Below are 13561 nucleotides of genomic sequence, written 5' to 3' on the forward strand. Positions count from 1 at the left end.
GAAATAGACATTAAAAATATTTTTTGATAAAGATGTTTTCTCACTTGCAGTCTAGCAGCACAGGGTATGTTTGTAGAGAATAGCAAGCAGGGATGATTAGGGTGGTAGTTCTGGAGACGGCCATGGAGAACAGAGTGTTACAGTGAACCATTCCAACTGTGCCCCTCTGCCCTAGATAGAGACTGAACCAGAACTAGGCACATAGGAGCAGCTAACAGAAGTCGTTGCTCAGTAGAGGCAGGATGGTTGAGAGTATAGCAGGTTGTATGCTGTGAAATGGTATGTTTATGATGTGTCATATAGCAGGTAGAGAAGTATACAGGAGGAGAAAGTCTTTTCTACATTCAGCAAACACTTTCTGAAGATATATGTTGCTAGGCACATACGGAGTCAGATGCCCTTAGTTATATGTAGAGCTGGTGAACCTAAAGAAAAGAAGAAACAGATTTTGCTCTTTGGAAAGAGCCTAGGAAAAAGAACAGTGGATTAGGGATGAGAATATGCAGACTTCAGTGTTCTAGATGGAGTCATTTCCTTAGGATACAGGACCCAACATGGTTCTAATAAACTATAGGGAAAAGTGCTGCTGCTCCATGACCTCAGATGACGCCACTGCTGACTAGAATGTCACTGTCTCCTTAGGACTGTGCAGCATGGATGACTTTGCTGAGGGAGGTCTCAGTTTGGCAGATGATATCTTACTGGAAGATTACCCTTATGAGGATGACTGTATCTGTACTCCTGACTTTACCACTGATGATTATGTTCGAGTAACCCAGCTTTACTATGAAGGCGTGGTGAGTAGGCTTGCTAAATCTACTTTAGAGCAGTTTTTGTGGCATGTGTATTGATAGGACAGTACACGTGCTTCTGAAGAGATGATTTCAGAAGGGAAGGGCTGTGTTGCCAGAGTGGTGAGAAGTAGTTACTTTGACTGGGGATCAACCAGGCTCCTGAGGAAAAGGAACAAACTCAGAGTAACCCAATGAGAAGGTCCAAGATGAGTTCAGAAACCACAAATCATACTTACTTTCACATTTACCAGATAAAAATCAGAATAATTTTCTTCTTTTAGGGTATGCAATATAAAGATTATGCCCAAAGTGAGAAAAATTTAGGTGAGTATGTTAATACTTTAATGCTAATTTATTGCAAGACTGTTAAGGGAGGTCTATCCATTCAGTCATACCAACATAACAAATTTATCTTTTAAAATGTATTTTTAGCTTCATTTGGTTATATCAGCCTTAATCCCAGCACTTGGGAACGAGGCCGAGACAGAAGGATTAGACAGACGCTCAAGGCCATATTCCATCAGCATGCTGAGACTCTGCTCTTAGACTAGAAACTAATCTTTTGTAAAGCTACAGCCAATACCTACAGTTTCTTAATAGCTAATAGTTGAATGTTTTATTCCTTCAGTTTTTAACCTTTTATACCTATATTACCTTTCCTCTATTAATGATGTAGATTCATTTGAAAATACTAATTTTAAACTTTGTAATTTAATTAAGAGTATGACATCTGCAATATATGGTGCAGTAAGCCACTGTCCATCCTGCAAGATTACTGTGATGCCATTAAGCTGTACATCTTCTGGCCACTTCTCTTTCAACATCAGCACAGTTCTATAATATCAAGATTGCACCCCTGTGTAGAAGCCATGTAAGTTGCTTATAATAACAATTGTTTAAGAACTGTGTTAGCATGTTGTACGGCACTGAGGAATACCAAGTCAGTGGAAGGCTTGTACCTCTTTCTGTAATGTTACTTATCTTTGCTTAATCAGATAGAAAAAGTAAAGGCTTTGGATTTGAGTATAAATGAGTAATTATAACATTTAGTGAATTCCCTGAATAGTAACAGGTTGTAAACTTAAAGCTGAGTGCCAGAGAAAGGAGGAAAAGATAACAATGTCTGGTTTGCATATGGAATACCTGATAGAGTAAAGAAAAAAGAACTTTCCACATGGTTTAAGTAGAGCTATAAATATAGAGTTCATATAAATGTAACATTCAGTAAATAATTACATTTGGGATCCTAATCTTAAAAAAAATTGTCTTTAAGCCGTTCTCGTGCTGCTGAGATAAGTTTGAAGAAATTACAACATCTTGAGTTGATGGAAGACATTGTGGATTTGGCAAAGAAAGTTGCAGTAAGTGGTAGAATGTGGTTCCCACTCATTTGAATGTAAATGAACAGGAGCTGGAGAGAGGGCTCAGTAGGTAAGAGAGTGCTTGCTGTGCAGACATGGGGGCCTGAATTTGGATCCTGGCCTTGTAACCCAACACTGTGGTAAGGGGGTAAAGACAGGAGGATCACTGGACTTCTGGCCACCAACCTAACACCAGATTCAGTGAGAGACTATCTCAAAGATGAGAGGTATTAGAGAGCAGCCTGATGTCCTTCCCTGGCCTTAACATGTATGTATGCATACACCATAGGTGTATGTATGGCTCACCACATGTGTGTTCATATATCAGTTCATGCACTATACTGTGCTCCTGTCTAACACACACACACACACACACACACACAAAGACAAGCCAACAGGCAAAAGAATGTAAATGGATGGTGTTTACCTTGTAGTTCCCACTTATAGCAGTTGGCAGACAGTGCTTTTATTTGTGTTTTGTTTATGGACATGTTCAGTATTGAAGTGACAAGGCCAATATACTGGTTCCATGTGCCAGAGTTGGTGTGGGGGTTAGGATTGCATCTTGCTAAGGAATAGAAGCGTGAGTTGATCATAAATGAGAGTAAGCCCTGGTTTGTGACAGCTCCTGAGTAGAGTTTGTCATGAAAGACTTGATAGGGTGTTTTGTACTGTGTTGTGGATCTTTTATATGATTTTCTATTTGTTTCGATGTTTGGTACTGTTTAAGGTGCTTCTGCTAAATCAGGTGTAATAACTTACAAACGATGCACACACCTTTATTAAAAGTCTAGGTGTAATGAGCTTCAAAAATCTGTACATTTAAAAGTTAGTATAATTTTTAACTAGACCTGTATGGAAGACCATTTCTGAACTGTATTAAGATGCTAACGGGACAAATCAACTATGTCAATACTGTGGGGACTGCTAAGCATGTAGAATAGTGTAGTTAGACATCACTTAGTGACAGGGACACGTTCTGAGGTCTGAGTTGGTAGCTAGTGTCCCTGTCATATGAATCTCAGAGATTGTATTTAATGCCAAGCCAAGATGATAGTGGCCAGTCTTTTGGGGTAAACATGGTTGTATGAGACTGTAGCCAGTACAGTGTGGCATGCTGTTGTACTATTCTCTCGATAAGCACAGTGGTAGTCTAAAATAATGGTAGGGACTGTGCTGCAGTAAATGCCCAGCCTATAGCGTGGCTCTTCATTGTTGCCACATGCTACATCACTTATTTGATTATGTACACTACACCTGCTTAACTTGTACTGCATGGGTACAGACTTGTGAGCGATGTCTTGGGAAATCACAGGAGCTGGAATGTAATGTAGGTAATAAGTTTTCAGGTTTCTTACTGTCTCAGGACTTTTTTTTTTTTTTTTTTTTGGTTCTTTTTTTCGGAGCTGGGGACCGAACCCAGGGCCTTGCGCTTCCTAGGCAAGCGCTCTACCACTGAGCTAAATCCCCAACCCCTGTCTCGGGACTTTTGACCTGTCTGTGGCTCCTTGTTAACTGAGATGTCACTGTGTAGCTCACAACTTTTTCTAAAATAGGCATTTTGTTTTCATTAGAAGATTCAGTTATGATGTTAGGAAGATGACAGACCAGAGTGAGGATTGCAGCACTCCTGTAAATGCTGGGTAGACATAGTGGCCAGCTTGTATTCGTAGCCCTTCAGAAGGCAGAGACTGGGTTAGCAGCAGGCTGGCTAGCTAGATTAGTGAAATAGTGAGCTCTGGGTTCAAGTAAGAGACCTTCCTTCTTCCCTCCATATAAAAGGTGGATAGTGATCAAGACATCTGTGGCCAACTTGTGGCCTCCACACACATACAAGTGCACATACACATGTACACACCCCATATACACATGCCACCCCACTCAACTTTCCAGAAAAGAATTCAAGCAAAATTGATAGAATAAGGAAAAATGTATGGTTTTTGTTCTTTTTTTATTTTGCAGAATGATTCATTCCTTATTGAAGGCTTATTGAAAATTGGTTATAAAATAGAAAATGTAAGTGTTAAACATGAGAACCCAGCACACGCACTGCAAATGATGAATAGTCAATCTCACTGCATGTTTCTCAGATAATTACTCCATATACTCAACCTTTTACATGTAGTATTTGTTAATACTAATTTCTGTATATTATATAAATAATCTTATTTTATAGATTTGCCTCATTTTTAAAATCATATATATATATGTATATGTATATATATGTATATATGGTATACTTTTAAGCCTTTTGCAAGTTACTCATTCTGTTTTTAGATTATTTGTCTCACATATGTTCTTTCAATGAAATTAAGTCCTTGGTATGACCTCTGGTGGTCAGGATAGATCCCTAGTTGACATGTGACCTGAGAATCTTCATCTACCTTTATATTACTGTATTCTCCTGCTACCTCAACAGTTATAGACCTCAACTTCCATGTCTAATCATTGCAGAAACACTCTTGATCTGTGAGATGTTCTACGGTCACATGAGGATAGCTGTGAGTCCACAGTGATTGTTCTTAACTTGTATGTAGGAGTCCAGCTTTTCTCAATTGCATGATGGAGTGATGGAAATCAGTGTATAAGTGGGTAGTAATGGTCTGACATGCTACAGAAGGCAAATGCACACTGCCACATACATTTAGACTTAAACTCAGACCCCCCTTTTCATTCCTCTTTTGAAACAGAAAATCTTGGCAATGGAAGATGCTTTAAATTGGATAAAATACACGGGTGATGTAACAATTCTACCTAAATTAGGATCAGTTGACAGTGGCTGGCCCATGTTAAGTATTTTCTTTACTGAATGTAAGTATAAGTGCTTTAAATGTTCAGTTTTGTTTAAAGAATATTTGGGAAGATGTGATGTATTCATAGATACTCAGTTTATATTAGGAATTATTAGCAGTGTTTTTCTTCTGGTATAATGCTCAAATGAGATTTTTTTTTTAATATTGTAGTTAATTATTCTCTGTTTCTTGTCTCACTAGTGTTGTGGCATTATAGTCTTAAAGTTACTACTTAGTGGATGTCCTCTGTACTGATGTATCTGCTCTTTGATTAAGATGGAATTGCCTTCTGTGCTTACTTTAAAAAGTGTTTCACTTTAAAGCATTTGAATATTAGCAGTGTTTTATGGTATACTTACAGTCTTAAGACAGGAAATACTTGGCCCTATAATAGATGATGAACAGAAACCTTTCATCATCACTGAGAAAGAAGAGGGCGTATTTTGTCAGTTGGTTTAGATCCATATATGTAAGTAGAGACAGACTGTACCAGTACGGTTGTTAGACACTGGGGTGTATGCATCTAGAGGGTGAAGATTTTGTTTTCATCTCTGTTTTGAAGACTTGTAATTACAGCAGAGGAGCAGAGAAACAGCTTATCATAGGCACCAACATGGAATTATCTCTGATTCTATCTCCTGTTCTGCAGGGTGGCTGTGGTTGTTTTGTTATGGGGGTAAACTCAGAATTTTAGAGTTTAAAGCAATTGTTCTCAACCTGTGGGTCATGGTCATTTATAGATTGCTTAAGACCATCTGTATATCAGATATTATGATTCATAACAATAACAGAATTACAGTTATGAAGTATCAACAAAAATATCTTTAGCTGGGGCCACCACACAACGTGGAGAACTGTATTAAGGGGTTGTAGCATTAGGAAGATTGAGAACCACTTAGATAGATATAGATGATTTTCCTCAGGTTTGATAGTACTAGAGCCTAGATGAGAACTCACTCGTGTTCTCTGAAGTCAGAACATAGGCCTTTCCAAACCTTAACTCTGTCTCTTAATTCTCTTGTCTGGTGACCATCCCAGACATTGCTCAAATCTTAAATGTTAAATGTTCCTTTAGTCTTGGAAATTAATGATTGGTTACATAGAAGCTTAACTATAATTTTGTTGTAGTAAATTTTAAATCAAACTTTTAAAATCCTTTTTATATCATAGCTTAAAGTGCAGAAAATGAGGCTTGATAACCTTTGGATACAAAGTATCTGTTTAATTTTTATTAGTTTACTAACTTTTCTATTAGAATAATTTTTTTTTTTTTGGTTCTTTTTTTCGGAGCTGGGGACCAAACCCAGGGCCTTGCGCTTCCTAGGCAAGCGCTCTACCGCTGAGCTAAATCCCCAACCCCTAGAATAATATTTCAAATAACATCTTATTAACTTTTGTGAAGTCAAATATTAAAACCTTTTAAATATTAAAGTAAGTACATTTTAGAAAATAGTTTTTCAAGGTTTTGTTTTTACACATTTTTATTTAACATTCTATCTGGCACATTGAATACTTGACACTGTTTATTGAATTGGCTTTGGTAATTACAAGCATAATCACAGTGTTTTTTGAAAGAAGGAAGAATATCACTCCAGTAATAATAAATTTTAATTGCTAGAAATAAAAACTGATTTTATTCACAACAGTAATGAAGTGGTTTTCTGTTATTTTACCATATTGAGATCTCAAGGATAAACCCAAGATCTTAAATGCGTTAGGTAATTGCTGTTATTACTGAACTGCATTCCCAGCCCCAGTTTCTTTAACTATTTAATGTATTTGTAATATTACAAAAATGTACAAACTATTCAAAAACATTTAATAGTAAAATAGACATAATAGTAGACTTAACCTATTTAAACCAAGAATTAGAATATGATCAGTACCATTTTAAACTAATATTCTCTTTCACCTTCTAACACAAATTTCAGATAAGTACCATATTACTAGAGTTGTAACTGAAAATTGCAACTTGCTAGAAGAATTTAGAAGGCATAGTTGCATGCAGTGTGTGAAGGTAAGGATACTTACCTGTAAATGTATTTTAAGATTTGTCTGTTAAACTTTTAATAGGCTTGAGTTATAAAATAAGAGGACTATTCTGAAGTAGCATAGTAACATGCTTAAGGGGAAATGTTGAGGAATTCTGATTTACAATTCTTTTCAAAGAAGAAATACTATCTCAATCAAAATATCTAATGATTTAAAAATTAGAATGTTTTCAACCAGGCTTGTACTATATTGAGCAAATACGATTTTCTTTGATACAGTCTTAATGGGATTCAGACTGTGCCTCTGTTCACTCAGGAGGTACTAACTCCTAGTTCAATTTTAAAGAGAATATTAGAGATGTTAATTTCTAGACTTTTATAATTAAAGCCATTGATAATAATTTTTATTAATTAAATGTGAGTATAAAGTGAAAAACTCAGTAATACATGTAGCATTTTTATGCTATTCATACTAGCCTGCTACATGTTTTTAGCAGTTAGTCAACATTGCCTGGGAGCTAATGATTTATGTGTATATATTGAGATACCAGTATATACACATTGGTTATGACCACACTTGCAGATAATTCAAAGCTACAATTTTACCATTCATCTCATTTTTATTTATTTTTAATTTTTATTTAATTTCTGGCTTTTCAAAACAGGGTTTCTCTGTTTATTTAGCCTTGGCTGTCCTGGAACCCACTCTGTAGACCAGGCTGGCTGAGTTCACAAAGATCCACCTGCCTCTCCTTCCCATGTGCTGGGATTAAAGGCGTGCACCACCACTGCCAGGCACATCTCATTTTTCACTACTATACATGAACAAATTATATTTAAAAGTGCCCACAAAATACTATCCACAACAGAAGATCGTTTTAGTGTTTATAATGTATATTTATAAAGTACACATCAATTAAATTATTAACAAACTAAATTAGGAATAATGTAGTTGTTATAATGTGTTAGTTTTAGCTCCAGGTTCAGTGTCTCTGAATAAGTTGGAGTAACAAATACATGTTTCTGTTCTTGCTAGATTCCCTCCCCTGACCCTTGTATGCATGCACAGGGCATGTGCACACCTTCCTCCCAACCTATATACAGGAAGGCATATACTACACACAAGATAACAAAATAGAGAAACCCTATTTTGAAAAGCCAGAAATTAGATAAAAATTAAAATGTTTTTAATGACAAAAAGGTATATGTTTAGTTCACTTTTTCCCAGATCTTTTTTATCTATATGGGTTTCTGCATCTACAGCTAAAGAACCATGGGTATATTTTTAGTTGTAATTGAATATATCAAAATACTATAGATTACATTTCCATTTTCTATGTAAATAACCCCCATGTTACTTTGATAGCAAGGATAGAAACCAAGATGGTTCTCCTGGGTGTTGGCTCCTTGGTTGTTTTGGAGGTAATTGACGGGTATTCTTTTACTTTGGTTTCTCAGCAAGGAGAACTCATGAAAATGAGAGGAAATGAAGAGTTTGCAAAGGAAAAGTTTGAAATAGCTGTTATTTATTACACCAGAGCCATTGAATATAGGTAAGAGCAAAGTAGAAAAACCCCTTTTTATGTGGTGATGAGATGAGGCTGAACTCTTAGGAGAAGTGGAAGCAGATGGATCATAGACTCTTCATTTGCCGTGCAGAGTAGGTGTCCTCATCTGAAGTATTAGTGGCAGTGCTAGCAGCCTCCATGCTAACCAGCCAGGCATCTCAAGCACACAGGCTTCTCTACAGAGATCTCTGTCTTCTTTCTTCTGTCAATTGTTCCTTTCATACTATTAACTGATTATGAGGAAGGTGTTCCCCATACTGAAGGTGTTACCATTGAGGAAGCTCTGCTTGGGGAACTTTTAAGGGAAGTAGTTGTAGTTGTTGAAAGGATGGGTCTCTGCTCTTGTCCACACCTCACTCAGATGCTGTATCTTCAGAGCCGTCTTTCAGGTGCGCCTTGCCCTGTTTTTGCTGTCTTTCTGAGCTGGGTGCTCTGTAGACTGCCCTCTTTCCTACCTTCTTCTTCACAGAGATTGAGGGAATCCAGTTGGCTATCCAGTGGTAATTCCCTACTTCGTTAAGGAAGGAATGGGTTTTGACCACCCAGAATCAGATAATGAAAATTAATAAAATTTGAAAAAAATCTCCCTATTACTACTGTTGTATTTGCAAGTTTCTTTTGTCTTGGTGCACAGGTGACTTACATAAGCAGTCTTGTCTTGGACAGTTATATACTTTGTAGTTGACTAGCTTTTTCATAATGGGTGTCATCATCTAGTTCTCACAGTAATACTATGAACTAATTCATTAGTAATTACCTTTTGAACAATGTACTGAGAATGCCAAAAACCTGAATTTCAATCAGTAAGACTCTAAATCTTTTATTTTTTTCTGCAGTGTCACATACTTACAAAGTTTTAACATTTTTAAAAATGTCTTACGTTTTCAGTGTGATTTTTGTTTGTTTCAGATATAATGTGTTTTACTGACTAAATGTTACTTCTTTTTAAGACCTGAAAACCATCTTCTTTATGGTAACCGAGCTCTCTGTTTTCTTCGTATGGGGCAGTTTAGGTAAGTTGGTTAATTATTAATTACTGAATTATTATGCCTAATACTTATGTTAGGGAAACATTTATCTGTCTTGCAGGTATGCAAGAAAAACCTTGAATAGTTTTCTAGTTAAATGGGTGGAAAAGATTTTATTTATGTCTGCAGCAGAATGCAAGCATATGTCATACATTATTTTAAGCATTTGACATGTTATTTAAGACTCACAGCACCCTTGATAGGCATGTTATGTTATTTTCCACATTTTACTCGTGGACAGTGATGAGATTTAAACATAGATCATGTGATGATTCCAACATTGTAACATCTATAAGATATTCCATCCTTTTCCTCTATCTAGCCTGCATAGTGTACTTTTGCTGTTTACTTTGTCTTGTTATATAAAATAGGTAAATATCTTCATAAGTGAAAGAATGCATAGAAAATTAATGGTATTAATGGAATAGAATCATAATTTAGTTCCTTATGTTGAATTTCAACTTTTTTTAACAAGATGAGAAAGACTGAAAATAATACTGTGATTTTATTGCCCTTCATTTAAAAAACTTTAGTATATGAATTGTGTTATTATTAAACAATATAGGTTGTTGTATTTGATTATGCTGTGCCTTAATGTAAGAGAGTGGGTGCAAGACTATATCCTGCCTGAGAGAAATACTCAGAACACATCAAGCTAGAAAACCTAGTTAGAACCTGGGACCCCAGAACAAGGCTGCCTGGCCCAAGGTCTTGTGTAGACACTAGTTAAAGCTCATTTTTGCCTTGATATTCTGTTGCCTAAAATAAAGAAGGAAAACTTGAAAAGTCATGAAATTCTCATTATTCCTGAAGAAATATTTATAGTAATTGCTTGGTTGAAGGTGATTCCTCATGACTGGCTTAGAAATTACTTACGTGGGTCATTAATAATGTTAATTAAGGATAGAGAAAAATCCCAGAAGCAATAGGAGAGACTGAAGAATGCAGTGGGGGGGGGGGGTCTCACCGTGGGTTTCTTTGTGAAGTCGTGAAAGCTCAGAGAGCCTGCACTAGTGTTTCTTAGTGGAAACACTTACCTGGGGATGCGGGAGAGTGGGAGTGGGGAAAGCTGTAGTATCTTCCAAGTGTGTAGCTTCTAAAAAGTAACATTTATTGTGTTTCTCTTTTATTGTAAACAGAATACATTCTCATGGTAGAAAAATTGGAAAATACAAGAGTTTAAAAAGAAGAAAATAAATATCACCAGTAATCCAACCACCTTGGAGAATACCGCTGTATTAACGTTATGCAGCTGTTAGATGGCTTAAGCCGTGGATAATCCGAGGCTATCTAGACTAGAGGAATGGATGGGCTTGACACAGTCTTCCATCAATACCACTGTTCTCAACTGGTTCTGACAAGAAATGAGCTACAAATGTCTAGGTTACTATTTCTGGCTAGGTCCAGAATTAACAGATATTCTGTACTGTTTGAAGGTGAATTTGTGTGCTTTCAAGAGCAGATAAATAGGTTTATGACTTGACTAGCCTCTTGTGAAAACTGAAATCTAACTGAAATCTTGGCAGGCAGAGGGTCATCTATTCTCCAGCTCTGAAAGCTGAGAGATAAACCAGGGTGATTCTGCTTTTATGAGTATTTGAAAGATAGACACATGAGGATTTTCCTAAACCCCGCTGCAACAAGAGGTGGCAGTAGAAACCCAGCCTCCAGATAGCATGAGGTGAAAGCCAAGTGTAGAGCAGCCACCTATCCATGTTCTTCGCTCAGGTTCCAGCTCGTAGTTGAATGCATCTGGTAACGGGCAGGTTAGTGTGTGGGAGAGCCACTGGTTTTTACCAGGCAGTCACCAGCATTTATCTGATGCTCCTTTAACATGCAGAACTATGCTACACTGCTTTTACTGTTGCCTCCTACCTTCTCACACACTGCTTATGTGATTTTGCTCAGTAATGCAGGAATGAAGTTTCCAGGTCTTTACCTGCGATGCAGTGACTAGATGATAATGACATAGGAACATGCTGCCAGTGACTGACATGTGCCTGGATACAGGAGGACTCTTGCTCTGAGAAGAACCTTTTAAAGCTGATCATCCAAGGTTGAGACGTGCAGTTCTCACATCACATGAATGCCAGCTAGACCTGTCATGGGAATCTGGCCAAGCAGTGGCAGGGGCAGTGGGAGACAGAGTATCCACCTACTGAGCCTGGGGGACGCTGTCATCCCCAGTCAGTCACAAGGCCAGACTTCCTATTTGTTGTGATAAAGCAGGTGTCAAACTACAAAAGAACTGAAATGGAAAATGATGAAAGGCTTGAATGAATGTTAAAATGCAAAAGTGATCATGAAATATTTTAATTCTAAAATTAAAAAGTGAAAACATCCTATTTTAAAAATAACTTCAGCAAGATTATGCTCTAAAAAAGGTAAAGATGCACACATTGATTATGACAGGCTTTGTTCTGAGTACTTCATGCATATTTATTCCTAAAAACCCTTAAACCTTGGGAGGCAGTTGCGACTGTCTCTTTCAGATGAGAAAACCGAGCTACAGTGAGGCCCAGCAGTGTTCTTCGCTCAGGTTCCAGGCGTGCTTAGGTGGGTGTGATGCAGCCAGAAGTGGAGCCCAGTGAACCTGAATGTGGCCTCTGTTGTTACCGCCCTGGAAAGGTGCTAGCAGATGCATGGGATGTGAACGTTGGAAACCTTGTAGAACAAATGATCCGAGTAGTCTCACATCTATGAGGATCTGCTTGTCCTTATGTAACTGTAGATTAAAACTGCAAGTTTCTCTTTCATACCCATCAGATTGGCAAAAACTTAAAGCTTCGTAATATCAAGTATTTGAGAGGATGTGGAACAAAGGAAACTTTCATACTCGGCTGGAGAAAGTATAAATGGGTACAGCCACTGTGGAGAGCAGTCTGACAAGGTGAAGATATGCACACTCTGCAGTCCACATCTAGGGTCATCCCTTCCCAACTGTCAGACGTGTACTCGAGAAGACATGTTCAAGCCTTCATTGTAGCATTGTTTGTAAGAGTAAAGATGTGCACCAACACAAATGTCCATCAGGAGAGGATGGATAAATGAATTATGGTATATTCATACAAAGATGTTTTAAACAGCACTTAAAGTGAGTGCAATGTTGAGTGTCAAGCAAGTTGCAGAATGATTTGTACAGTGTGATGTCATTTATATACTGTTAAAAATACACAAAACAATGTGCATTATTCATTTTATTATGACGTATGAATTTTAAGTGTTCTCAAAATGTATGGGCATGTTAAAAACCAAATGAGTGGCTATCTCTGAGGAGAGAAGGAGGAGAAAGAGTTTTGAGATGGGAGAGGTGGTACACAGTGGACGTCAACTATAACAAATCTGCAAAAAGAGCCGGAGTAAATATGGCAAAATGTTAATTTCTTGCTAAGTTGGTACGTGAGTGTTCTACATGTTAATATTATGCTCTCTGAACTGTGTATACTCGAAATATTTGATAAAAAGCAAAACGAGTATAATTTAAAACACACATAGAAAGGAAAAACAAAAACACTGAAAACATCAAGGTTAAAATGAGAAATGATCCTAAAAAGAGAGAAACCATGATACTATGGTTAGTGGTGCAAGGAAGAAAGCCAAAGATGCAGGACTATGGTCTGGGAAACAGGCTTCATCCTGACATGATCTGTGGTGGTTTTAATCTAAAATAAACAGACTCACTGGAGACCTTGAGAGAATGTGGGTGAGGACAAGAGCCAGCGTGCACTCCTCTTGGACTGGACGTTGTGCTTGTGAGGTAGAGAGCTGGGCATCGTGTCACTGCTGCTGCTTCATCTCCTGTGGAACCCTTGAGTCTGAGGATGTGTTTCATGGACCCCAGGACTCCTGACTTGGATGAGATTCTTCTTTGTCATGGCCTTACAGTTGTATGACCATTGTAATTGAAGTAACCAGAAAATTTCAGTTTCATAGACAGGAAAAGGAGTTAAGACATGTATAATTTAGGAACTTAGAAAAACTTAAGTAATGTACTGAGTAAATTTGCCCACTCTAATTCATTTTTTTG

At 37.4% G+C, this 13561-nt stretch overlaps 1 protein-coding gene across 22 annotated transcripts in view; it reads left to right on the forward strand.

Annotated features, from left to right (window-relative positions):
• Positions 1-13561, forward strand: part of Ttc3 (tetratricopeptide repeat domain 3) — a 99847-nt gene that overhangs the window by 13689 nt on the left and 72597 nt on the right. For 11 of the 22 annotated variants that reach the window (XM_039088466.2, XM_039088467.2, XM_039088461.2 and 8 more), the window contains 9 exons: positions 643-797; positions 1076-1118; positions 1515-1665; positions 2068-2155; positions 4118-4171; positions 4846-4966; positions 6879-6964; positions 8397-8491; positions 9457-9519. The exons of 9 other annotated variants lie outside the window; for them this stretch is intronic. In XM_039088466.2, the coding sequence (XP_038944394.2) occupies positions 654-797; positions 1076-1118; positions 1515-1665; positions 2068-2155; positions 4118-4171; positions 4846-4966; positions 6879-6964; positions 8397-8491; positions 9457-9519 (845 nt within the window). In that variant the 5' untranslated portion in view covers positions 643-653. Of the gene's footprint in view, positions 1-642; positions 798-1075; positions 1119-1514; positions 1666-2067; positions 2156-4117; positions 4172-4845; positions 4967-6878; positions 6965-8396; positions 8492-9456; positions 9520-10746; positions 12425-13561 lie in introns of those variants that run through there. 2 more of the 22 variants (XM_063270619.1, XM_039088471.2) reach the window with 2 other exon arrangements.

This window comes from Rattus norvegicus, chromosome 11 (genome assembly GCF_036323735.1).
Source record: "Rattus norvegicus strain BN/NHsdMcwi chromosome 11, GRCr8, whole genome shotgun sequence".
Lineage (NCBI taxonomy): Eukaryota > Metazoa > Chordata > Mammalia > Rodentia > Muridae > Rattus > Rattus norvegicus.